This window comes from Lutra lutra, chromosome 5 (assembly GCF_902655055.1).
Source record: "Lutra lutra chromosome 5, mLutLut1.2, whole genome shotgun sequence".
Taxonomy (NCBI): domain Eukaryota; kingdom Metazoa; phylum Chordata; class Mammalia; order Carnivora; family Mustelidae; genus Lutra; species Lutra lutra.
In genome coordinates this window covers 132176912-132200510 of record NC_062282.1, presented here as the reverse complement: position 1 = coordinate 132200510, position 23599 = coordinate 132176912, and the positions used below count along the sequence as shown (strand labels likewise).

The 23599-nt window shown below is 34.2% G+C and overlaps 1 protein-coding gene across 9 annotated transcripts in view; it reads right to left on the bottom strand.

Annotated features, from left to right (window-relative positions):
• The window catches only part of FER (FER tyrosine kinase), a 465352-nt gene that overhangs the window by 347643 nt on the left and 94110 nt on the right, over positions 1–23599 (bottom strand). For all 9 annotated transcript variants that reach the window (XR_007127415.1, XM_047729739.1, XM_047729745.1 and 6 more), the window contains 3 exons: positions 13909–14092; positions 10114–10251; positions 9395–9514 (listed from right to left, as the gene is read on the bottom strand). Coding sequence is in view for 8 of the 9 variants with exons in the window: in XM_047729739.1 (XP_047585695.1) it covers positions 9395–9514; positions 10114–10251; positions 13909–14092 (442 nt within the window). In the remaining variant the exon portion in view is untranslated. The remainder of the gene's footprint in view (positions 1–9394; positions 9515–10113; positions 10252–13908; positions 14093–23599) is intronic.

The window sequence follows — 23599 nt, the reverse complement described above, 5'->3', positions numbered from 1 at the left end:
AAACTCACTGCTAGAAATGTAGTTTGAGCATAGAAAATACATCAGCTATAAATTGGTGGGAATGGTAACCTTGCTTCATGTTTTAATGTTTGATGGCACAGGAAGTATATACAACAGCCTGCCAATACCTGGGATTCAAGAAATGTTAGTTGCCATCTAAATGACTTTACTACAATATAAATTCTGTATAAAAGCACTGTACTGTCTTGCAATTTTAGGAAATTATTCATTAGGAATTCATTAGGAAAATATTCAAGTCTTTAGCACAGCTAATTTTTCTGAAGCTTTTGGAATTCAGTGTTGAATAATAGTAGTTGAGGGAAAATCTGATTATTTAGAAAAATTTCAGTCTTGGCTCTGCCTCAAAAAAAAAATCACAATAAAACTTTACTATTTCTTTTTTTTTTTTTAAAGATTTTATTTATTTATTTGACAGACAGAGATCACAAGTAGGCAGAGAAGCAGGCAGAGAGAGAGAGGAGGAAGCAGGCTCCCTGCTGAGCAGAGAGCCCGATGCGGGGCTCGATCCCAGAACCCTGGGACCATGACCTGAGCCGAAGGCAGAGGCTTTAACCCACTGAGCCACCCAGGCGCCCCAAACTTTACTATTTCTAACTCATCAAAATCCTATGTAATAGGGCAAGTGAGGGTATTCAATTCCAGTTTTTGACAAAAATTCACAGACTGATGATCGTCAAGGCCATGAGAACAAATGAAAGTCATTACTGACATTATTAATTTGAGAACACAAGATTAGATTGGATATTTTTCCAAGAAGTACCTGCTTATGAAAAATACAATGAATAATCATACTAGGTAAACACCTAACATTTTCACAAGCTTTGTAAATTTGTTCAACTATGCCTCTTTCTGACTCACATATTTTTAACACCATCAGTTTTAACACATCTCAAGAGATACCACTTCAGTTTGTACTGAATTAGTGTTTTCTCAACCTCTTTGAAAATATTCTTGTCTGTAGTTGAGCCACAAAGACTATTCCTAGAGAGTAATTCTTCAGTCACTTCAGGCTTGCCATTGAGTCCTCAAACAAACAACGACTGAGCAGTTTTGATCACACCTGCTGACTTATCAAGAGACAGGGAAAGCCACTTGAAATCATTTATTTTTTTAAATTAACTAACGATGTAGCTTCCAACCTTCTCAACTCTTCAAGGGAATGTTCTCACTGAAAGACTAATAGACATAAACAGGTTTATTTTGTCTAGACATATTTCCTATTTCCTTAGTTACCACAGTGAAACACTAATTAATTCACCACTAGTAAATGACTTTCCCTGTTTAGATAACAAATGAGCCACCCAGAAACTTATTTTGGTTGCATCTTTATTTTCATATTTTTCTGAAGAAAGTCTGCTGTGATGAGGTATTCCATTTTAAATTTTGTAATTTTCCTAACTAATGCTCTCCTGTGAGTTAGTGATACTGAAATGAGTATTTAGACTGACAATGTCAACATATATTATATCATTTTAGTACAGCCATAGTGTCACTACATAATAAACACAATACTGTGCCACTTAATTCAATAACAAAATAATACACACTCCACTATGTCTTATCTTGATAAGCACCACAGAAATATATATTGTATACCTGAAATGAATGTAACACTTACATGTTAATTACACTGGAATTAAAATTTTTAAAAATTTTAAAAATTTTAAAAAGTGCAACATTCAAAATCTATACTCTTTTTTTGTTTTGACATAATAGGAATGGGCTGATAACAGAAAGTCATTCAAATGCTGTAACACAGCAATATGTGCAGCACTCAAAATGCTACTGAGTTCGAATGGTGTCACTGTGGTCTGTAATACACCAAGCATGTGTGTGAAGTGAGGAGAACACCATATATGGTCTCTGTCACAAACGCTCAACTCTGTCATTGTAACAATGGTAATAGATAAATGAATGAGCATGGCAGTGTTCTAATAATCCTTTATGTACTTGTTTAAGCTTCACATAATCATTATGTGTCACAAAATATGTTTCCACTGATTTTTTTAAACATTTAAAAATGTAAACAGTATTCTTAGCTCATAGACAGCATAAAAATAAGTAGCAAGCTGGATATGGCCCACAGCCCATAGTTTGCTAATTCATATCCCATAAAATCCAAAAGAATTAGTTTTCCACATAATTACCATTCTTCAATTAAGAGATCTTATTTAGGGGTGCCTGGGTGGCTCATCAGTTAAGCATCTGCCTTTTTGGCTCAAGTCATGATCCCAGGGTCCTGGGATCAAGCTTCCCCTCCTTACCCCACATCAGATTCCCCTCTGAAGTCTGAAAGCCTGCTTCTCCCTCTTCTCCCTGCTTGTGTTCTTTGTTGCTATCTCTCTCTCTCTCAAAGAAAGAAAGAAAGAAAGGAAGAAAGAAAGAAAGAAAGAAAGAAAGAGGAAGAAAGAAAAAATATTTAAAAGAGAGAGAGAAAGATCTTAGTTATATCCCATTATAAAAGCGAACCACATTCTGACTTTTAATTTTTAAAAAATGTACTAGGAGACACAGGCTTGAGGTTGGGCTTTAGTTATAACACAAGACTATTTGGGGCACCTGGGTGGCTCAGTGGGTTAAAGCCTCTGCCTTCGGCTCAGGTCATGATCTCAGGGTCCTGGGATCGAGCCTTGCATCATCGGGCTCTCTGCTCAGCGGGGAGCCTGCTTCTCCTTTTTTCTCTGTCTGCCCCTCTGCCTACTTGTGATCTCTCTCTCTCTCTGTCAAATAAATAAATAAAATCTTTGAAAAAAAAAAAAAAGAACAAAAGACTATTTAACACAATCTTTTAGAATTCAAATATATGTACTACTGATAGGGAGAATAACTTATAATAAAAGAAACCTCATTTCAAACCAGAAAACTGAGTCAAAAAAGACCTAAGTAGTACCATAACGCCTCATCATTTTATTAAAATTAACCAAAATTCCTCTTTGGGCAGACATGTTAATGTTCACCTTGTTTTGAAATAACTCGATATCTTTAATTTGCCTTAATTAAACTACTGATGTGCTTGTTCAGAACTCCATTTACCCTGCTTTAAGTTTGCCACAGATTGCAGATGGATGCCTCATCTATCCCAAATGCCAAAACTAATGTAATAAATACTTACATATACTTTTTTCTAATGTTCAAAATTTTATAGACCTGTCCTCTTCAAGTTATTCTGATGAGCTAAAATTACTGAGTCCCAAATTATTCAATTAAATAGTGATTAGATGAGGAAATATTTGCATATATCATCTTAATAAATGGATAATTAAAATCAATATAGTATCTTTTCTAGCATTTCGCAAAGAAGAGTGATTCAAAACAGAGGCAGATGAGGAAAGGGTGATGAAGGGGAAGAAAACAGGCTGTAGATCACAGAGACAAAGAAAACAACCTTAGATTGCAGCTTGAAGGTAATACAGCTAAAATGGATATGTGATGGGAAGTGTACGATTTCAGGTGTCCAGTGCTAGAAATTCCTGGAGGCTGAGGAAGCGGCCCTCTACCACATCATGATCTACTTGCAAAAAATTTCCCATAAGTAGGAAATAAACAATCTTACAAATATATGAGTTGAAGTCTCTATATACCACACCTTTATCAATGTAGCTGATACAAATTATGAGAATATGATAAAATGCTTCATGGCACATATTTAGATAGGTAAATGCAGTAACTTTGCCATTTACTATTATTACAACATTAGATTTCCAACAAGCCTCCTTTTGGGTATGAATAATAGTTATGTAATAATATCAGAACCTCTTACATGTAGCTAAGAAAACTCTACATGACACCATAAGTGGGAAACAAGAATAGAAATTATTAAATATATGAATAAATTTCTGCTAATAAAAATGACAATTTGTATGTTACATTTGGAAATAAAAAAAAAAAAAGCTCCCTCCAAATTAAAAGATGTCTTTTTATGAATAGCAAAGTGAAAAATATAACCTTAGAGAAAGAGGATCTACTTGAACTTCAAATACCTTACAATTTAACACTGACCCAGAAGTATGGCAGAGGAGGAGAAAATACAAAGAGTCAAAAAGGAATCCAGTTAGACTGTAAAAATGCTACTTTTAATCCAATGACACAATACAACTTGAGGAATATAAATCTGTCAGAAAAGTTTAACAAAAAGATATTCTTTAAATATGAAAGATACATATTCAAACAGAGCAACAGTCCTTAATCATTTTGGGTGGTAAAGCCCTCTGAAAACTTGCAGGAACCTGCCCGCAGAGAGTAACACACACATTTCTACACACAATTTTACTGGGTTTATGGCACAGAGTTTCAATCCTGCCTACACAATAAAGTCACCTGGAAAGCTTACCAAAAATCCCAATGCCTAGACCCTCCCTACAAAATCTGATTTAATTGGTTTGGGTGAGATCCCAGGCAGCATTTTTTAAAGCTCCTTCAATGATCCTAACATAAAGCCAGAGATGATGACATCCACTATTCAAAAACTTCCTGAAATCTCTCCATAAAACCCTCTTCATTCACTTGCTCATTCAACAAAGATGTTAATTAATCATCTGCAACCTCTGGCATTTAGCCAAAAATTCTGAAGAGTCCTAGAGAAATGTAGTCCAGTTCTTTCTGTTTCACAGTCACCACGAATCAGCAGTCTGGCAGTCTACCAGTATGACTTGCATTATTAGAAAAATTCTCCAGGAGTCAAATACTAATGATTCTCACTTCCAAACTAATGTAACCTTTCACAAAGGAAGGTCACCAGATCACTGAAACAAACATAGAGGAAATGCAAAATGAACACAGTTTTGAAGTTTTCCTCTACTATCTCTTATTACAGCTCTTAAATGGGCTCAGGAAAAATGTAGAACATGGGGAGGCACGGGCTATAAAACATTGGCATTTTCAAATAACACTTTTGAGAGTGTTCTATTCTAAAACTATACAGAGCACTGTGATTCAGGAACAAGTGTTTAGTGAAAGGATAAGTGACGCAATGGGAGGAAAAGCAAATAGCTAATATTCTGAAAAGTCATGCCACAATAAAATTGCAAAGATTAGAGAAATAAAACTACATTTACTTAATATTATTATAAACACTGGCCCCAACAAGCTTTCCTACTTACCTCATCTACTCATCCCCATTCCAACATATGATCTACATAGATACAAATACATATATGTACTATTTTTTATTAACAGACTCATTCTATAAATATTACTGTATAACTTTCTATTTATCATATACTTTGGAGATCTTCCCATAAAAGCATATATAAATATATACATATATATATGTGTATGCTTGTGTGTGTATATTATATATGTATATATATAAATAAAGATACCTTACTCTATTTAAAACCTGCATAATCTGGAAAATTCTAGCTATAGTATTATGTATATAACATAATTCAACCGATCCCTTATTGATGAATATTTAGGGTGTTTCCAGTGTTTTGCCAAAACAAAAGGACTGTTTTAAAACCTTTATAGTCCTTAGCCTCTATTCAAATTAATGTCATATATACTAAAATGTGGTTTCTCGGGGAGCCTGGGTGGCTCGGTGGGTTAAGCCACTGCCTTCAACTCGGGTCATGATTCCAGAGTCCTGGGATCGAGCCCCACATAGGGCTCCCTGTTCAGCAGAAAGCCTGTTTCTCCCTCTCCCACTCCTCCTACTTGTGTTCCCTCTCTCACTGTGTCTTTCTCTCTGTCAAGTAAATATATAAAATCTTAAAAAAAAAAATGTGGTTTCTCAGAAATCCACATTCATATGCATATATTAAAATCCATATTGTACACCTGAAACTAATACAACAATTTTTTTTTCAAGTAGAAAAAAAAAGTTTATTGTCTAGAAATATATATAAAAAAAGTTTCCCACAAAAGATGCTATTCTCTCATTTCCCCATCTTCTTCTTCTTCTTCAACACCCCTGATATAAAGGACATTATTACACCTTATTAAAACTTCACCCAAATGTCCAGACAATGCTCCATCTATGTATTCTTCTGTGTTTGCAAGCTGCATGTTAACCAAAAGAAAAAAAAAGAAAATCTAACCTATGAATTTTGAAATATTTTTGTGTTTACCAAATTTAATAATTAATGAAAGTGACATAATATACCTTGTAACATAGTTTTCTTTTCATATTTAGTAACTAACAAAAAAGTATTTCCAAAAGCTCATGAAAAACTAAGGATCGTGCTTGGGAGTCCACCCCAAGCAGTAATTAAAATAAACAACAAAGCCAGTACCTAGAACTTGCTGTGTGCCAGGGACTATTCTAAGTATTCTACATTTATTCATGCATGTAAGCTTTACAACAACACTATGAGTTGGGGGCCATTATTATCACCATTTTATATTTGAGGAAAACAACACATATAGGGACTAAGTAATCTGTCCAGTTTCACAGAGGTAATGTCATACTGTCAAGATTCAGAATCAGGCAATGCACCATGTTACACTTAGACCTATATCCTTGTTTACCTATATAGGTTAAGTTCTAGAAGTAAAATTTCCAACTCAAAACATATGAGCAAGTCCAATTTGATGTATGTTGCAAAATTATCCTCCAAAAAGCTTACACTAATTTATCTTTCTGCCAAGATTTTATAAGAAGGCTTATTTCTCCATACCCTCCATAACAGTGTGTATTATCAAATTATTTAGTTCTTGCCAATCTGGGAGATGGAACAGCTGCCTTTTCAAAAATGGATATTTCTTTATTGTCACAAGACTATTGGTCATTTATATTTATTTTTCCAAAGCTATCTATCTGTTCATCTGTTTGATTTATTTATTCCTATTGGACATAATACTTCAACACATTCAACAACAAAATTAATAAATTAATGCCTCAAGAAAGAAATTAGTTCAACTTCAAAGCACTAATGTTATGGTAAAAAGACTTTGCATCATATTAAATATATACATATGTGTGTATATATACACATATTTTGTGGATTTACCTTAGATTATTTTAACAGTGCCAATAAACACATTGAATAATTCATTCTTGGAATAAAATTCTTGAGGAAAACCTGCTCTTAAACTCGTATCCTGATTTAAACACTGCTCAGTGAAATGTAGCTGAAGTTTTGTCTCAATAAGATGTAAGCAATTGAATCTTCTATCACATTATCAAAGATTTATTATCCTTAATTTATGACATTTTTTTCACTGCTTCATCACCATAATTAAGAAATAATGATTTATGTGCATAACTAGTTTTATTCTCATTATACTCTAGAAAGCAATAAAACAAATTATTCTTTGGTCACAAAATCTCTTATTTTACATAAGCTTTTAACAGGTAGCTATTTTTAATTTTGCCATATTACACTCCAATATTTTTATACTCATTCTTTCTTGGTGTTTATTAAAATAAATTGACCAATTTTAGCATAAATACCTTGAAGGTATTAACCCTTGCAACCTTAAATATACAGTAAATATATTTTGATGAATAAATGAATAAATTACTTGGGAACAACATAATGATCAAAAAAACCCAGGAGTAATTTATGCCATATTCCTTCACCTAGCAGCACAGGAATAGAAAAATGAAATTTGTCACTGCACAAGAACTGAGAAACTCTACTATCCATTTCGTGCCATAAATCTACCCCTATCGTTATTCTTGACCTTGGCACTGTTGACATTTTCACCAGATAACTCTCTGTTACAGATGACTGTCCTATGCACTGTAGGATACTGAGCGGCATCCGTGGCCTCTACCCATTAGTTACCAGCAGCACCTTCCCATGTGACAAACAAAAATGTCTCCAGGTATGGTCAAATGTTCCCTGGGGACAAAATGACTCAGGGTAAGGATCACTGGTTTAAAGATGGCTAACACTGCAAGTATATATCTAAAACCAAAGTGAGACTCCCGTGAAGGACTTCAAAATTTGGGAACAGCTTCAAGAATCCCAATATGGTTGCTAGAAAAACCTCCCTAATTCAGTATACTCCCTTCCACTCAATAGCCAATCCACCATAACTTTTAAGCCTTCAGGTGATTCAACAAGTATTTGTTAGTTTCTTCCATTCCACTTGCTCAACTTTAAAGTTTTTAACCCCTTTCCAAGAACTAGTTGCAGGATCTGACCCACTCAGTTATTCATCTATAATACCACAATATTACTGAACAATAGAAAGGAGATTGTTAAGTTATATTAGATGGGGACTTCTGGCTGAGTCTTTTGAGGTAAAGTGCCAACAAGTCAGATGATATTATGTATCCAATATTGAAGACAAATGAGTACATAATCATTCCTAGCTGTGGTTCTGATCCAGAAGACAAGTGTATACAGTGCTTATTAATAAATGTTTCTTTCTGTTGTTCCTAAAAAAATTATTAATGGATGAGTTAAATATTTATTTATTTGAAAGAGACAAAGTGAGAGCATGAGCCAGGGGAGGTGCCGAGGGAGAAGCAGGCTCCCTGCTGGGCAGGACCCTGGAATCATGACCAGAGCTAAAATCAGATGCTTAAACCACTGAGCCACCCAGAGACCCATGAGTTAAATATTTACAAGTAGAATGCCTTAACTATGTTTTGTTTTTTCTTTTCTTTCCTTTCCTTTTCTTTTTTTTTCTTTTTTAAAGATTTCATCTATTTATTTGACAGACAGAGAGTACAAGCAGGGGAAGCTGCAGCAGGCAGAGGGAAAGGGAGAATGAGCACTCCCCCATGGGGCTGAGATCAAGACCTGAGTGGAAGACAGATGCTTAACCTACTAAACCACCCAGTACCCCCATTAACTCTCTTTTCTAAATTTAAAAATATACTATTGGTAGCCTCTAATACTTGAAAAGGACTGAAAAACACACTAAGATTTCTCAAAACTCCTTTAAACTATTAGGCAACAATAACAAGGTGAAGAACTAATTTATTTAAAAGCCTGTAACAGAAGACATCCCTGCTCACAGAGAAAAGAATTCAAAGTCAACTTTTTATACTAAACACTTCTGACACCTGAGTCTCTTCTTTATCACTCAATGTTCTCATTTCCAAAATGGTTCTGCCAAAAAGTTTTGAGCATTGAATAGGAAAGAGAAAGGAAGGAAGGAAGGAAGCAAGCAAGCAAGCAAGGATGGATGTTAGTTAGTTAGTTTTGAAAAGCATGAGCCAGTATTCCAATATAAGTAACTGGACAAGTGACTATAACATCACACAGAAATTTGATTATCAGAATCACCAAAATTAGTGATCACAATGACTGAAGTTAATATATTTTTCAAAACATTTCTTTCTGACCAAACAACAATCAATTCATTTTTAATTTACTTTTCATTACTTGCAAAAAATGAATTTTAAATCTGATAAAGTACAACTATAAACAATAATACTAATTTTTTAAACTATTCAGATTTTCTAAATACTTACATTACTTGCAAACTTTCTGCTGTTAAATTATTCCACATAATTTCATTTGCCTGAAGATTTTCATTTTCTTCTAGTAAGGAAGTATCAAATTCAATTTCTTGCTCTTTAGCAGCCGTTGTTCTAATAAAGCATGCCAAATAATTTTGATCAATATGACAATACTATCATAATATATCTTAGAGCACACCAAAGGCAGAGTATTTGTTACCCAAAATTATGTTCACAAAATAGAGTAAATACAAATAGAATAAATCATATTAAACCCCAGACACTAAGATCTAGTCACATAATTTCAGCCTTAATTTCATTTGTGGAGTATGGATATTAACCTGTTTTATTCCTGTCATAATAGTAATGAGTATACATGGATAAATAATTGATGCATCATAAATTTAACATACATATAAAGTCAATATATATATATCATTATGCAAATGTTGAAAAAATATATTATTTCATGAATTAAATACAGGTTTAAGCAATGATACAGTAACAACTGACAAATTTTAAATTTTAAAAAACATAAAGATAATTATATAAATTAGTTATCACTGAGAAAGAACTTTGAAAATAATTAAAAGCAGATAGAGTAATCAGTAATATCATATGTCCTAACAAGCTCTTCAATATCTTATTTTAATTTAGTTAAATACTATGTAGTAAAAAGGAAAATAATACTGTCACAAATACTGAAAGAAGAACGAAAATATTATCCATACCTGTGAACATCTATGAAATTATTATATTCTGTGCTAGGGTCTATCTGTTCAACTGACATTTGAATCTCTTTATGGACATTCACTATTTCCTCTGTAACAAGACTGGTTATCTGGCTGTATTCATCAAATATGCCTTTCCTGAAAACAAAAATAAAATTTTACAACATTTTTAAGTCTTCAAAGGAAACACAGGCCCAAAAAAGATTCAGAACAATAAACATAAGAAATGTAATACCAACATTTATAGATGGTGATTTTATGCACCACCTTATATCATATACCTGGATAGTTAAGGGATTATACAAAGGCAGAGATGAACAATTTATGTTTGATATAACATAATAACTGCAAATGATCTAGAATAAGGCATTACCTTTTCCAACACATATTTGACATATCCAAAATGTAAGGTCAGGTTGATCATTTTCTATTTCTTTTTTTTTTTTCTTTACAATAAGATTTATTAAGATTATGCCTACTTTCTTCAGTAAGCCAAGCAAATCCAGGTAGGTTTCTTTTAATTTTACAGAACAATAAATTGAAGTGGTTAAGGGAATGCAAAAATTAACCACCTTTTACATTTTTTTCATATTTCAAAGGAAATTCCTATTCCAGTATCATGTTATCTTGTTCCAGATCATAAAATAAGAGGGAAGATCCCCCAGTTTGTTTTATAAAATATCAAAATTCATATTCTTAAATCTGATAAACAACAATAGATGTGTGATAAATTCATTTATATACTTCAATTCTAAAACTAATACACCCTATATATTTAAAAAACAGCATTTGAAGAATATCAAGAGGGGAAAAAAAATAAACCTCCAAATCATCCATATAGAACAGGAACACAAAGTTCTATACTGTGTTCTCCCTAGCTTGACCCTAACGCTCCTCCACTCAGAGCCAAGACTTCCCTCTTCAAATACAGAGTGAATATTTGGGCTCACTCTTCAGTTGGGGCAGAAGAAGCTGCTGACCAATGCTGTGCAATGAACGTGGTAGCAGTATTATCTACAGAATCAGTTCTGGCCTGGGCCCTCCCTTCCTCATCTCTTAAAGCCTCCTCATACCAGCATGAGAAGGAAATGGGGTCAGTCCCTTTGATCTTAGCCAAAAACTCCAGAACTTTCATCTTACTGGTTTCAGCATGAGCCCTGGGACCCCACAGGAATTCATAGCGTGGAGGATTTTCTATTTCTAAAGAGTGTCATAGAAATGCTCAAGTCCATCACATGGAACTGTGGATCAACTCCTGTCTCTTTAATGTTTCTCTCCAGTGGCTGCTTCTTCCTCAAATATCTGACCTCTTGGTTTTCTCTTGCTCCTAGGCCCCTGCTCTTTCCTGTATACTTAATTACAGAGTTCAACTCATTCTATATACCTTCAATGACATCTAGAGCTCTTCTCCTGACCTCTAGTCAGTATGAAAAATGTCACAAAACACATTAGCTTTATCTATTGAATACAAAAGAAAAACTACTCTGTAGCAAAGACCTGATCCCAACTTAAGAATGCTATGCTGTAAAAATATACCACTGGTCAAAAGTGGCCCCAACAAGTGTGGACAGACAGGCTTATCTTGCCTTTTCCCAAATAAATAAAAGGCATAGTTTGCTTTTCTTTTCTAAAATCATCACTCATAAAAAATTATTACTTACAAAATCTCTCTTATTCAGTGTTCTCCCAATAGCCAAATACTCTTTGGGGTTTAAAAAAAAAAAAAAAAAAAGATTCAAACTGCTTCAGGCAATGTGAATTTGAAATGATTACAGAAATCACCTGACAAAATTTAAAGAAAAGGGGAAGGCAGAGGAAATTTAAAACAGATTTAGTAAACATCCTTGGGGTTCTGACCACAAAAGTGAAAGTACTGAATGATATGAATATAAATGACCCTATATAGATAACTCTCATAAAGCAATACCATAATATGATTTGGAGATGATTATTAATATCCACCTTTAGGACAAGTGGAATTTTAAAAAAACAAATTCTAATGTTGTTATGTGAATGTGACATGGAACTCAATTTCAGTGATATTATCATGCTTGAATATTTTAAATGCTGGAACTAAAATAATTTATTGTTAAAGATAATACGCTATAGGAAACTACTATGTCTCAAAAAGACATCTAGGGATGATGAAGATGCCATTACTGAAGATTCATGTGAAGAGTTTGAAAAAATAATGACTCATGAAATGAAAGTAGGAAAGGAAGTATTTCTGAATCAAACTATATAATTTAAAGTAGACATAACTATGGGGTGCCTGGGTGGCTCAGTCCGTTAAACATATGACTCTTGATTTCATATAAACATATGACTCTTGATTGCAGGGTCCTGAGAGGCAGCCCAGAGTGGGGCTCAGCAGGGAGTCTACTTGAGACTCTCTCTCTCCCCCCTCAGCCGCTCCCCCCTCACCTACTCATGCAAGATCTCTCTAAAATAAATCTTTAAAAAATTAATAAAAAAATAAAGCATACATACATAAATTTATACATTAAATATTTTAAGGAGATATTTTATAAGACCATTAAAAGTTTACATACTCGGGGCACCTGGGTGGCTCAGTGGGTTAAAGCCTCTGCCTTCGGCTCAGGTCATGATCCCAGGGTCCTGGGATTGAGCCCCACATCGGGCTCTCTGCTTGGCAAGGAGCCTGCTTCCTCCCTCTCTCTCTGCCTTCCTCTCTGCCTACTTGTGATCTCTGTATGTCAGATGAATAAATAAAATCCTTAAAAAAAAAAAAAAAGCTTACATACTCAAGTCAACTAAAAACTTTTTTACCTTTTTACTGGGAAAATGGGAGATCACCTAAACTAGCTAATAAAGCAGATGAAGTCTACCAAAGTGGTTAATCTTTTTCTATTGTATTGATATCTATGGTAAACATGTGTGCTTTTGACATACTGTCCAAAGTATATTGTTAGCTCCTTGAAGGCAAAAATTGAAGCCATATCACAGGCAGCATGTTTAGCATACATTAGAACTTCAATAAACATTTGTTGATTTTGATCTCACACAATAAAAGCTGGCATATAAATCTTCAAAAAATTCTTTCCTTTGATGGAGCTAGAAAGTATAATGCTAAGTGAAGTAAGTCAGTCAGAGAAAGACAAATACCCTATGATTTCACTCATGTGGAATTTAAGAAACAACTAACAAATAAAACAAGCAAAGGGGAAAAAAGAGAGAGGCAGAGAAACCAAGAAACAGACCCTAACTAAGAGAACAAACATGGTTACCAGAGGTGAGGGGGTTAGGTGATGGGTGAAATAGATAAAGGGGATAAAGAATACACTCATCACAATGGGCAAAGATTAATGTATAGAATTACTGAGTCTCTACATTGTATACCTGAAACTAATATCACAGTGTATGTTCACTATACTAGAGTTAAGATTAAAAACTTAAAAAAATTATTTCCTTTGGACTACTCAGTCACTCAATATTTAAAACACTACCCTCTGAATATAGATATTCACTTCTTAACACTTGTGAACTAATGAATTTTTTTCTTACCTAAATTTCCAGCTAATGGGAGTAGAAAAAAAACATACAAAAAGAAGGACCGTTTTTAGGGCTAGCTGGTGGGCTTAGGAGATGATAATAAACTGAATGGACACCAGAAGTGAAAATCAAGCAGGACCAAGGTAAAACAGATCTGCCCATTGGCCTGGATCAATAATGAAGTTCACGAAACACAGACAACTTCTATCCAAAAGCTTACACAGGAGAGAAAATAACATTAATTAAATTAAATGAAAATGCCAAATACGAAATGTAACTTACAGTGCTTTTATCATTTCTTCTTGCATCTTCTGTAAGGAGTCCAGAAGCAAAGGAAGTGTGGTGTCATAATACTGATTCTGATGCAGCTGCGCCCCTTTCAATGCTAATACATACTGATTATGCAACATATGAAGTTTCATTGTCGCTTTGTCATATCGTTCCTTGGCCTTTTCGGTTTCTTTCCCTGAAAGAAACATTGAAGAAAGTTTACAAGGAGATAAAAAAGCTTTATCTTCTCCATATGCAAACTGAGTGACCACTATTTTATATTTCACACATTTTAAGAATAATAATAAAATTTGATTGAACAAACACTATATGTTCAGCTCTATGCAAAGTACTACTAATTTGCTAGTACTATGCACACAGGCGGCTATGAAGGAGGCATATATTACAGTAAATGTTTGGTGAATGTAAATTAATGTATAATTTTTTACAAAATTATACAGAAAAGTGATCCTTCTCATTTTCAAGCAGCTCACACCAAATTGCAACAACAATGCAAATGAAACTGTATAATCAAGGAAACAGGAAAGTTTATAAATATAATGTTAAATTTTTAGGTCTGTATTCGAGGTATCAATAAAGACAAGGGGAGTCAGAGGGGGCTTTGTAGAAAAACCAAACATGGGGTGTATCCAGGAAGGTATAAAAAAGACAAAATGGATAAAAATTCCTCCTTTTCTTCCTTTCATTCAATGCATATTATGAACTGATCACCACCAAGAACTGTGCAAAACATTAGGAATTCAGTACCCAGCAAAACCGAGTCCTCAACCTAGGACCCCTGGTCTGGAGAATTGGAATACTGAGGGAAATATGTTGAGAATAAGTGAAATTACATAGGCAAGCAAAGAAATAACCTCAAAGAGGGTAAGTTTCAAGGAAGTGAAGGCATTATGTCTATAGACATAGGGCAATTTTAGTTGTGAATGACTTGAAAATCAAGCAGGGAAATGTAAACTTGATATGGGAGAAGTCCAGGAGATACTGATAATATGAACTAAAATCTTTTGGGGTGACTTTAGTAAAATCGCTCAGAAAATATTTACAGATTGACAGTATAAATGACTCTATAAGTAAAATTTTTAAGCATGTCTTCAATTTTTGGTGCAAACTGAACAAATATATTTTATCAACTATTTAGATTTAGGGAATAAACTTTTCAAAATGTTTATTAATTTTTGCCCTCTTTCCAAGCATAATCCTCCAAATGAATCTTCTCCCAAAAAAAGATCTATGTTGAGAATTTTTGATGCCACAGGCTCCCCTCTGCTGCCACTCTGTTTCGGTGTGGCACCCATCTGAGTAGTCCCAATATGTAGGAGTTGGGAAAGCGTTCTCTGTTGGAGGATGTCCTAGCCCAGGGCCAAAAGCAGAGAAAAAGTCAGTGTTTGTGGGGAGAGAGCAGACCACAGACCCTCAGATAGGCACGGGCAGGGCAAGAGAGTAAGAACAGTTCCCTTGCCTTTCTCATCTCCCCTCCAATTCTCAGGTATAGGAACCACATCTAGCTGGTAAAAAAAGAAATCTTTCTGGCACACTGGTAGATCTCCACAAACTTTACTGGTTCCAAGGACTAGAGCCACCACGGACTTCTAGGGAGCTGTACGTAATTATTTTACAGAGCATAACTCTCTAGCCATAGTCCATTAGCCAGTTCCTCCACATGGGGATATTACCCAAGTTATTTACAAATCGCTGTCCGAGATAACCTATTTTGTGTTATAAAATGAAGAACTTCTCAAGGAGAAAATATTTTAATCACCAGAGTATCTTTTCTAACCCTTCTCTGGAAACGGGTTCTAATACCAGACTGGGAGGATGGGAGTCTATATATTAATTCAGCTCTGATCTGAAGGGATCAGAAAAAAATAACATGAGCTACTACAGAAGTGGCTTTTCTCACTTTTTGACTACAGCTCATAGGATAATATATTTTATGTCATGAGCCAATAATCATATACATTTTTAAATATGTAATTGAAATAAACTCATGAAAGTCATCCTTACTATCCTTACTATGAAGGATGCCCTGTGATTTCAAAAAATTCTATTATACTTGATTTTCAATTTTTTTAAATCTTCATTGAAAAACCAATAAATTTTTTTGCCTCAGTTAATACAAATCCCTAGAGAAATTTTTACTCATTCTGTATGGCACTAGGGATAATCTTTTTTTTTTTTTTTTTTTTTTTAGGGATAATCTTTTTAATGTCACAATTACAAATCACTTCAACAATACTAATCATGAATGATTTTTAAGATTCTCAGGAACACATTCCCCTACATGTTCAATCATTACAATCATTTTTTACATTGACTACTATATTTATTTATCCATAAATATTGCTACTTGGCATCCTTCTTGCAAAAATACATTTCAAAAAATATCCCAAGAGTCAATGTAGTTGACACATCTATGGCCAGCCTCAGAACCTCCCTCTAAAATAACAACCCCTTCTCCTCCCTAACTCCACAAGTCAGAACGAGACTCCTGTATAAAACTAATACCCAGGAGCCAAAGCGCATATCCAACTAAATGGAAATCAATGTTTCAGCTGGGAGCCAACTCACATTAATGTCTGAAGGTGACAGAAAAGTCCACAAACCCATACTATAGAAGCTGTCAGAGCAGCCCTTTCAAGGCCCTTTTCTTTCGTTCTTTTAATTTCATTTATCATTTTTAAGCTAGTTTATGGACACTTTACTTAAAATTTGGCAAAATCTGACAAGAATTAAAAAGTCATATAAATTACACAGACATATTGATCACAAGTAATAAAGACATTTTCTAGAGTCTAAATATTGATAAGAAGAAAATAAAGCAGGCATTTTTCAGTCAAGAATATTTAAGTACTGTGTTCTAATTTGTTAATTTTTATCATAAATTCAAAAAGTATGATTATGTAGTAAATTCAATTAATTCCATATTTTATGTCACTTTTTTAAAAATATTACTTTTTATATGAACTCTATTATTCTTAATTAAGTACTTGGATTTTTTAGTGTAACTTCACGAGTCAAGCTCTCCAAACAAACATTTTCATGTAGACATTCTTAACCACCCATCTGTCCTCCTATTTGCAGATTTTTAAACTGCACACTACCCATCTGTCTTTCTAGGTGGTACTGATGCACTAAATAGGCAACACTCAGCTAAGATTTTGTAATCTAAATTAACATTAGAAAAGTTAAGAATTTCTCACTTTCTTTTCTTTATGACAAACAACCTGAAAAAGGCTGTAGCAACCAAACTGAATTATCAACAGTTTATCAGTGGTCATTAACAGAATTTACAGAAAATTAAATGCCTTCAAAAATATCCAAGTCAGAATTCATTACATTCAAATACTGCTAATAATAAAGTTTTTAAAAAGAGTTTTGGGTTTAAAACTGAATTTAGGTGTATGTCTTAGTAGATTTTTGGTTTGTTGTTTTTGCACTCTATAGCTCACATACATTTATGTATTTGGTTATAAGGTGTACTTGTGCATGCACATGACTGATAACCCATCTATATCTACCTCCCACCTTCCCTCCCCTGTAAAAATCAGCAAAAAGTTTCAAAAACATGCTCACCTGCCATCATTTGGAAAGGAATTCTATTATATTTTTTTCTGATTTGTTTTAAAATAATTATTTAGGTCCCATGAAAACTATATAAGTAAATTCAAAAAATAGTAGTACTCTGTGAAAACCAGTTACAAATAAATTTTCTTTTCATTCCATTCACTTCTTAAATACATTGCAAAAAACTAACACGATTCTTGCAACATAGCTTCTTTTTTTTTTAAGATTTTATTTATTTATTTGACAGACAGAGATCACAAGTAGGCAGAGAGGCAGGCAGGTGGGGGGGTGGGGGAATAGGCTCCCCACCCAGCAGAGAGCCCAATGCAGGGCTTGATCCCACAACCCTGAGATCATGCCCTGAGCCAAAGGCAGAGGCTTTAACCCACTGAGCCACCCAGGCGCCCCACCACATAGCTTCTTGGTACAGAATCTTTCACATCACTATTAACCTTTCCTAACTTTTAAATAACTACATTTGAGCTTAAAATTAATGTGAAGTATGCAGAGCCAAGTAAATTTTTATTGACAGACACAGAATTATACCTCTGTTGCCATATGACTTTTTTTTTTAATGATGAGAGGCATCGAAGCAGGGCATGAAGTTGTCTATGTGTCAATTAACAGGGAGGAAAAAGTCCCATTTTTCCTCCTCCACATAATGAAGTTCACAAAGAGATTGAATTATAAGTCTTTTGCCACCACTTGCTGACAAATCTGTTTAATGTTTGTAATAACAGAGTGTATATACAACATGTCATGCCATAAACAATATTATGAAGCTAGCAAAACTCAATTATGTTAAGTTTGACATTTACAAGAGACAGGCAAGACTACTCATTAAGCTAGCCTAGAAAGTCAAGTATTTTTTATTATAAATTTCGGAAGTATTTACCATTTGTTAAATATTATGGTGGAAAGCCTCCTGATAATAAACGAGAAGTGATTATTTTCACAAAGTAGAATGCCTGCAAGATGACTTTACTTTCATTTGGGTAACTGACTACCGTCTTACATTTTTCCTTCCTTTCAAAAATTCCTCCTCAACTATACAATTTCTACTTATTACTCTGAGCAAGAAGAAAATAAACAAGAATTCATCCTAATGTATGAGTTACTTGGGCCAAATGTCTACACATGTTTTTTCACATGAAAGTTAAAATTCAAGTATGACATAAAGGAACAATGAATGAGCTACCTATTTTACTTGGCGCTATTCAGACAAAAGCAGACTTAAGAAGTCGGGATTTTTTTCTCAGCTTCTCCTTTGATTAGCTGTGCAACCCAAGCAAGTCTTATAACCTAAATTTTAGCTTCTGATTTCCAATCCTGGGAGTTAAATTATCTGCCCTTATCAATTCACTGGGTTGTGAATGGAGACTGAATGGCAAAAAACTATCAATATGCAACAGCAAAGGCTAAGGAAGACACAAAATTTGGAGAGCTGAAAAAAACCTTTTGATCATATGCTCCTATAAAGCATTAAAAAGTACAAGAGGTATATCCATACTGTGCTATTTTTAATAAATTTCATGGCACATGAAAAAACTGATACATCAATCAAGAAATATTTGCTGGATGTGTTATGGGTTCTAAAATGTTCAAGGAACTAAAAAAGCATTTTTTTTTAAGATTTTATTTATTTAGGGGCGCCTGGGTGGCTCAGTGGGTTGGGCCGCTGCCTTCGGCTCAGGTCATGATCCCAGGTCCTGGGTTCGAGCCCCACATCGGGCTTTCTGCTCAGCAGGGAGCCTGCTTCCTCCTCTCTCTGCCTGCCTCTCTGCCTACTTGTGATTTCTCTCTGTCAAATAAATAAATAAAATCTTTAAAAAAAAAAAAAAAGATTTTATTTATTTATTTGCCAGAGAGAGAGAGCACAAGCAGAGAGAGTAGCAGGCAGAGGGAGAAGCAGGCTCCCTGCTGAGCAAGGAGCCCAACGCAGGACTCCATCCCAGGACCCTGGGATTATGACCTGTGCCAAAGGCAGACACATGACCAACTGAGTCACCCAGGCATCCCTATAGTGGTATTTTATTTAAAAATTGAGCAAAATACCTACAGAGTAAGCTCTCTAACTGCGCAATATATTTCCTTGCATATAGTGACTGCTAGATTCAACTGACAACAACCTTTTAATAACCTGCAAATTGAACAATATACCATGTGCAAATCTATATTCCATAATCTAACAAAGCTGTGAAGGAGAGGGTTCTGGATAGATGTAATGAAGCAATAGCATAACTCTAAATTTCTAACATAGCACCTGAAAATTTAATAAAAAACAAAAAGAAAAATAAGCCCACATCCTTAGCAAAATAGGCAGAGAATGTCCAAATTTTAAATTGTCTATGAGTAGAGAAATAAACACCAAATCTCTGCAAAAGATCTCTCACCCTCCCACGGCAAGCCTGCGTGGGCACCAAAGGCTGTTCTGGAAAAAAAAAAAAAAAAAGAAAAAGAGAAAAGCTAGCAGTGTACTTAAAGACTGATCAAAAAACATTATCAGAAGAAGAAAGCTCATTCCACATGTGAAAAATACTGGAAAAGCATAATGGCAGACCACAGCACTGACTGCAAGAAAGGGACTAAAAGTACATGTGAAAGGCAAGGGAAACAGTCTTAGAAAGGTAATACACCAGGGGGAGAAATGGTTAAAATGAAGAAACTTTGGAAACTATGAAGTAAAAAAGAAGCAAGAGAGGGGAAAAAAAATGAAAATCAAAATAGGTAAATAAGGGGCGCCTGCGTGGCTCAGTCGGTTAAGCATCTGCCTTCCGCTCAGATCATCCTGGGAATGAGCCAAAGTCGGGCTCACTGCTCAGTGGGAAGCCTGCTTCTCCCTCTCCCTCTGCCTGCTGCTCTGCCTATGTGTGAGATATATCTCTCTCTGTAAAATAAATAATATGTTTTTAAAATATTTTTTAAAAAAATAAAAGGACACAACAGTCTTTATCAAGAGCATGAAGGTTATAAGATTTTACTCTACGTGCAAGCTAACAATTTAGCCTGCCTCAACTTCATGGAGGTGGGCAGAAGACACAAGCTTCCTGGGACAGAGACAAAGGACAGTTTATTTCTTATAGTAATATCAGTAGCTAGAGTATCATCATTCATCAGTGGAGGAAAACACATTAAACCAAGTCAAATGACAACAAACTAGTAGAAATATATTTACCATGAATAACAGACACAGGTATATTCACTGTAGTACACTAAAAATTGAAGGGGAAAAAAAGATCAAGAATTGAAAGAAAAATGGGCAAAACACAATCCACACACCCAAAAAAATACTTTAAAACGGACTTTAAAAATATAAAAATAGTCAACCTTACTCCCTCACTTGTAATAAAAGAAATGCCAAGTAAAATTAAGAGATGTTATTTTTCACCTAGCAAATTGGCACTCTGTTTTGGCAAATGCGTGGAGAAACAGATACACTTATACATTTCTGATAGGAATGCAGATTGGTACAATCTTAGACGGTATAAACTACACACAACATTTATCTTTTACACCTGCAATCATACACTTTTAGGAATTTACATTTAAGATATTCCTCTAATGATTTGAAAAAAAAAAAAAAAAAACAACCCACACGGGTTATTCATGCTAGTAAATGTATATAACTGGAAAAATTAGGAAAAAACTGTATGTCCATATACGGAAAGTACTTGAATGAACTTACAATGAAGTGTTATGCAAAAGTTAAAAAGAATGAGAAATAAAGCTACAAACTGAAGTATTGTGATTTTTAGGATAAAATATCAACTAGAAAAGCAAAATGAAAAGGAGTATCATAGTATGACAGTTTTTGTGTAAGAAAGAAAGAAATAATTAAAGAAGATAGAGTTCTCTAAGTATATAGTTTTATGCAGTTCTGACTTTTGGAACCATTAATTTTTAACCATTAATGAAACAGATAAAATCAATGAGAGGAAAAAAACAATTTAAAATAGGATACAACAAAACAAGTGAACCAACCTACATTTCCGGAAATAACATAATCACACTGAAAAGAGTGGGGAAGAAAAGAATTAATTTAAGTAACATTGGAAACAATATTTGATTACAATGAAAAACTAAAGACAAAAGAACTCTAAAGAAATTATGAATTGTAGTTTCTTTTTTCAGAGGTATGAGTCAGTAATTCTGAAATTATTTTCTGTTATTTTAGGATTGAGCAAGTAAGTAAATAGACTGTAACTAACAGAAGCCAGATTTCCCACTGTCAGAGAAAGAAGTTGCAAATACAGGAATAGGAAAATACAGAATGAACACATGGCATTGGACTAGAACCACAAGTATCAATATAAACTCTTCAGTTTTAGTATAGATAAACAGATATAGAAATTAGGAACAGATATACTTGTGTGCATGTATGTATATACATTTGCTTATTTCTTATCTCTGTCCATTGAGGGGACCTAGAATAAAGACACCCCAGTAGCAATGAGCACACGCAGTGCCCAAATGATGGTTTCTAAATACTAAATGGAAAAAACCATTAAAAGGAACTATGGTGCCTTAGAGAAATGGAGTAGGATTTAGAGCATGAAAAATATAATATGAGCAAGAAAATAAGTGCTCAATGAATGACAGGAACACACCAAAAAGACAGAGAAGCCATTTTCAATTTCTCTCTCTCAGATACAGAGAAAGAACAGATAAAGCAAATATGGTAAAATACTAATATTTGGGGAATCTATGAGAGGAGTATATGAGTATTCTTTGTATTAGGTTTTCAACACGTCAATAAGTCTGAAATAATGTCAAAATAAAGGTTAAAAATCAAAAGCTGTGGAAATCTGGCCAAGATCCAAAAGTATGTGAATATTCTCTAAATCTAAAAAATTGGAGTTTAGTCTACAGATGAAATGTCTCAATGATTTTTCTTTAAATATCAAAATACTTCCCAAAATAAAAAAGAAAATTTGGTTTCAACATCTATGTTTCAAAGCAGGTATTCCACTAGGAGTAATATTAATACATAAAGCTAGCCAGGATGAAAAAACAAACAAACAAACAATCATTCCACTTTATAAGACTAGTCAAATGTGTGGAATAACATTTCCAGCAAATGAGGGGCTTTTATCCTTTAAATTTTTAAAGGATGTTCTATGAGGGACAGACAGTCCTTTCTTAAAAGATGCTTGACAAGAAAATTAAAACAAAGGCTCACAAAACAGTTATAATAATGTTAGGATATAATGTGAGGGTATATGATTATAGAGGAAGAAGTGTAGAGATCGCCTTTTATTTATGCATACCCCACCAATAAGTGACCTCAAACTCTGAATAATGTGCTATAATGCATAAGATTATATAATAAATTGGTGAATACCTTTAAGTGGCTTAAAAGCTACAGGATATACATAAACTATACCTAGAAGAAACAAAGTATTTGTTGCCTCAGGAGGCAAAAAAATAGGTAATGGGTAGAAGACCAATTCTTCAATGTTCACTTACTGGTTTATATCTGTGATTTTGAATTTGGATTCACATAAGTGAGAAGAGGGAGCCCAGAAACCCCACTAAAAAAAGTAATCTCAAGAAAACTTCAACAAGCCCTAACCAGCATATCTACCTTCTTATCTGAATAAAGCTGTATATTTGGCCTTCTCTCTTGAACTATTACTATGAATAACCTGCCCTCACTCCTCACTAAAACCTATCCATTCACTTGGGCACTAGATTCATCACCTCTTTACCTATATAAGGACATTGCTACAGCCATTCTTCCTTCATTCAGCTGCTTCATCAGCTTTTCCTTTTCTCCTAGAGCACTTTCATCAGCAAAGAAGCTGTAATTGCTCTTAATCTTTAAAAATAAAAAAAAAATGCTCCCCTGACTACTTTCAGTTACCTCCCTCTTTCTTCTTTCCTTTACTGCAAAACTACTGAAACGGTTTGTCTGTACCAGTGATCTCCAGTTTCTTTTCTCTCATTCTTTCTTAAACCCATCCCATTTTGGCTTTTCCCTTTACTACAATATTGAAACTGCTCTTTTTAAAGTCACCAATGACCTACACTTCACAAAATCCAAATCTTGGTCCTCATCTTATGTTCTAGTACTACTTTACCTAACTGATCTCTTGTTCTTCCCTGAAACCCTTTCCTC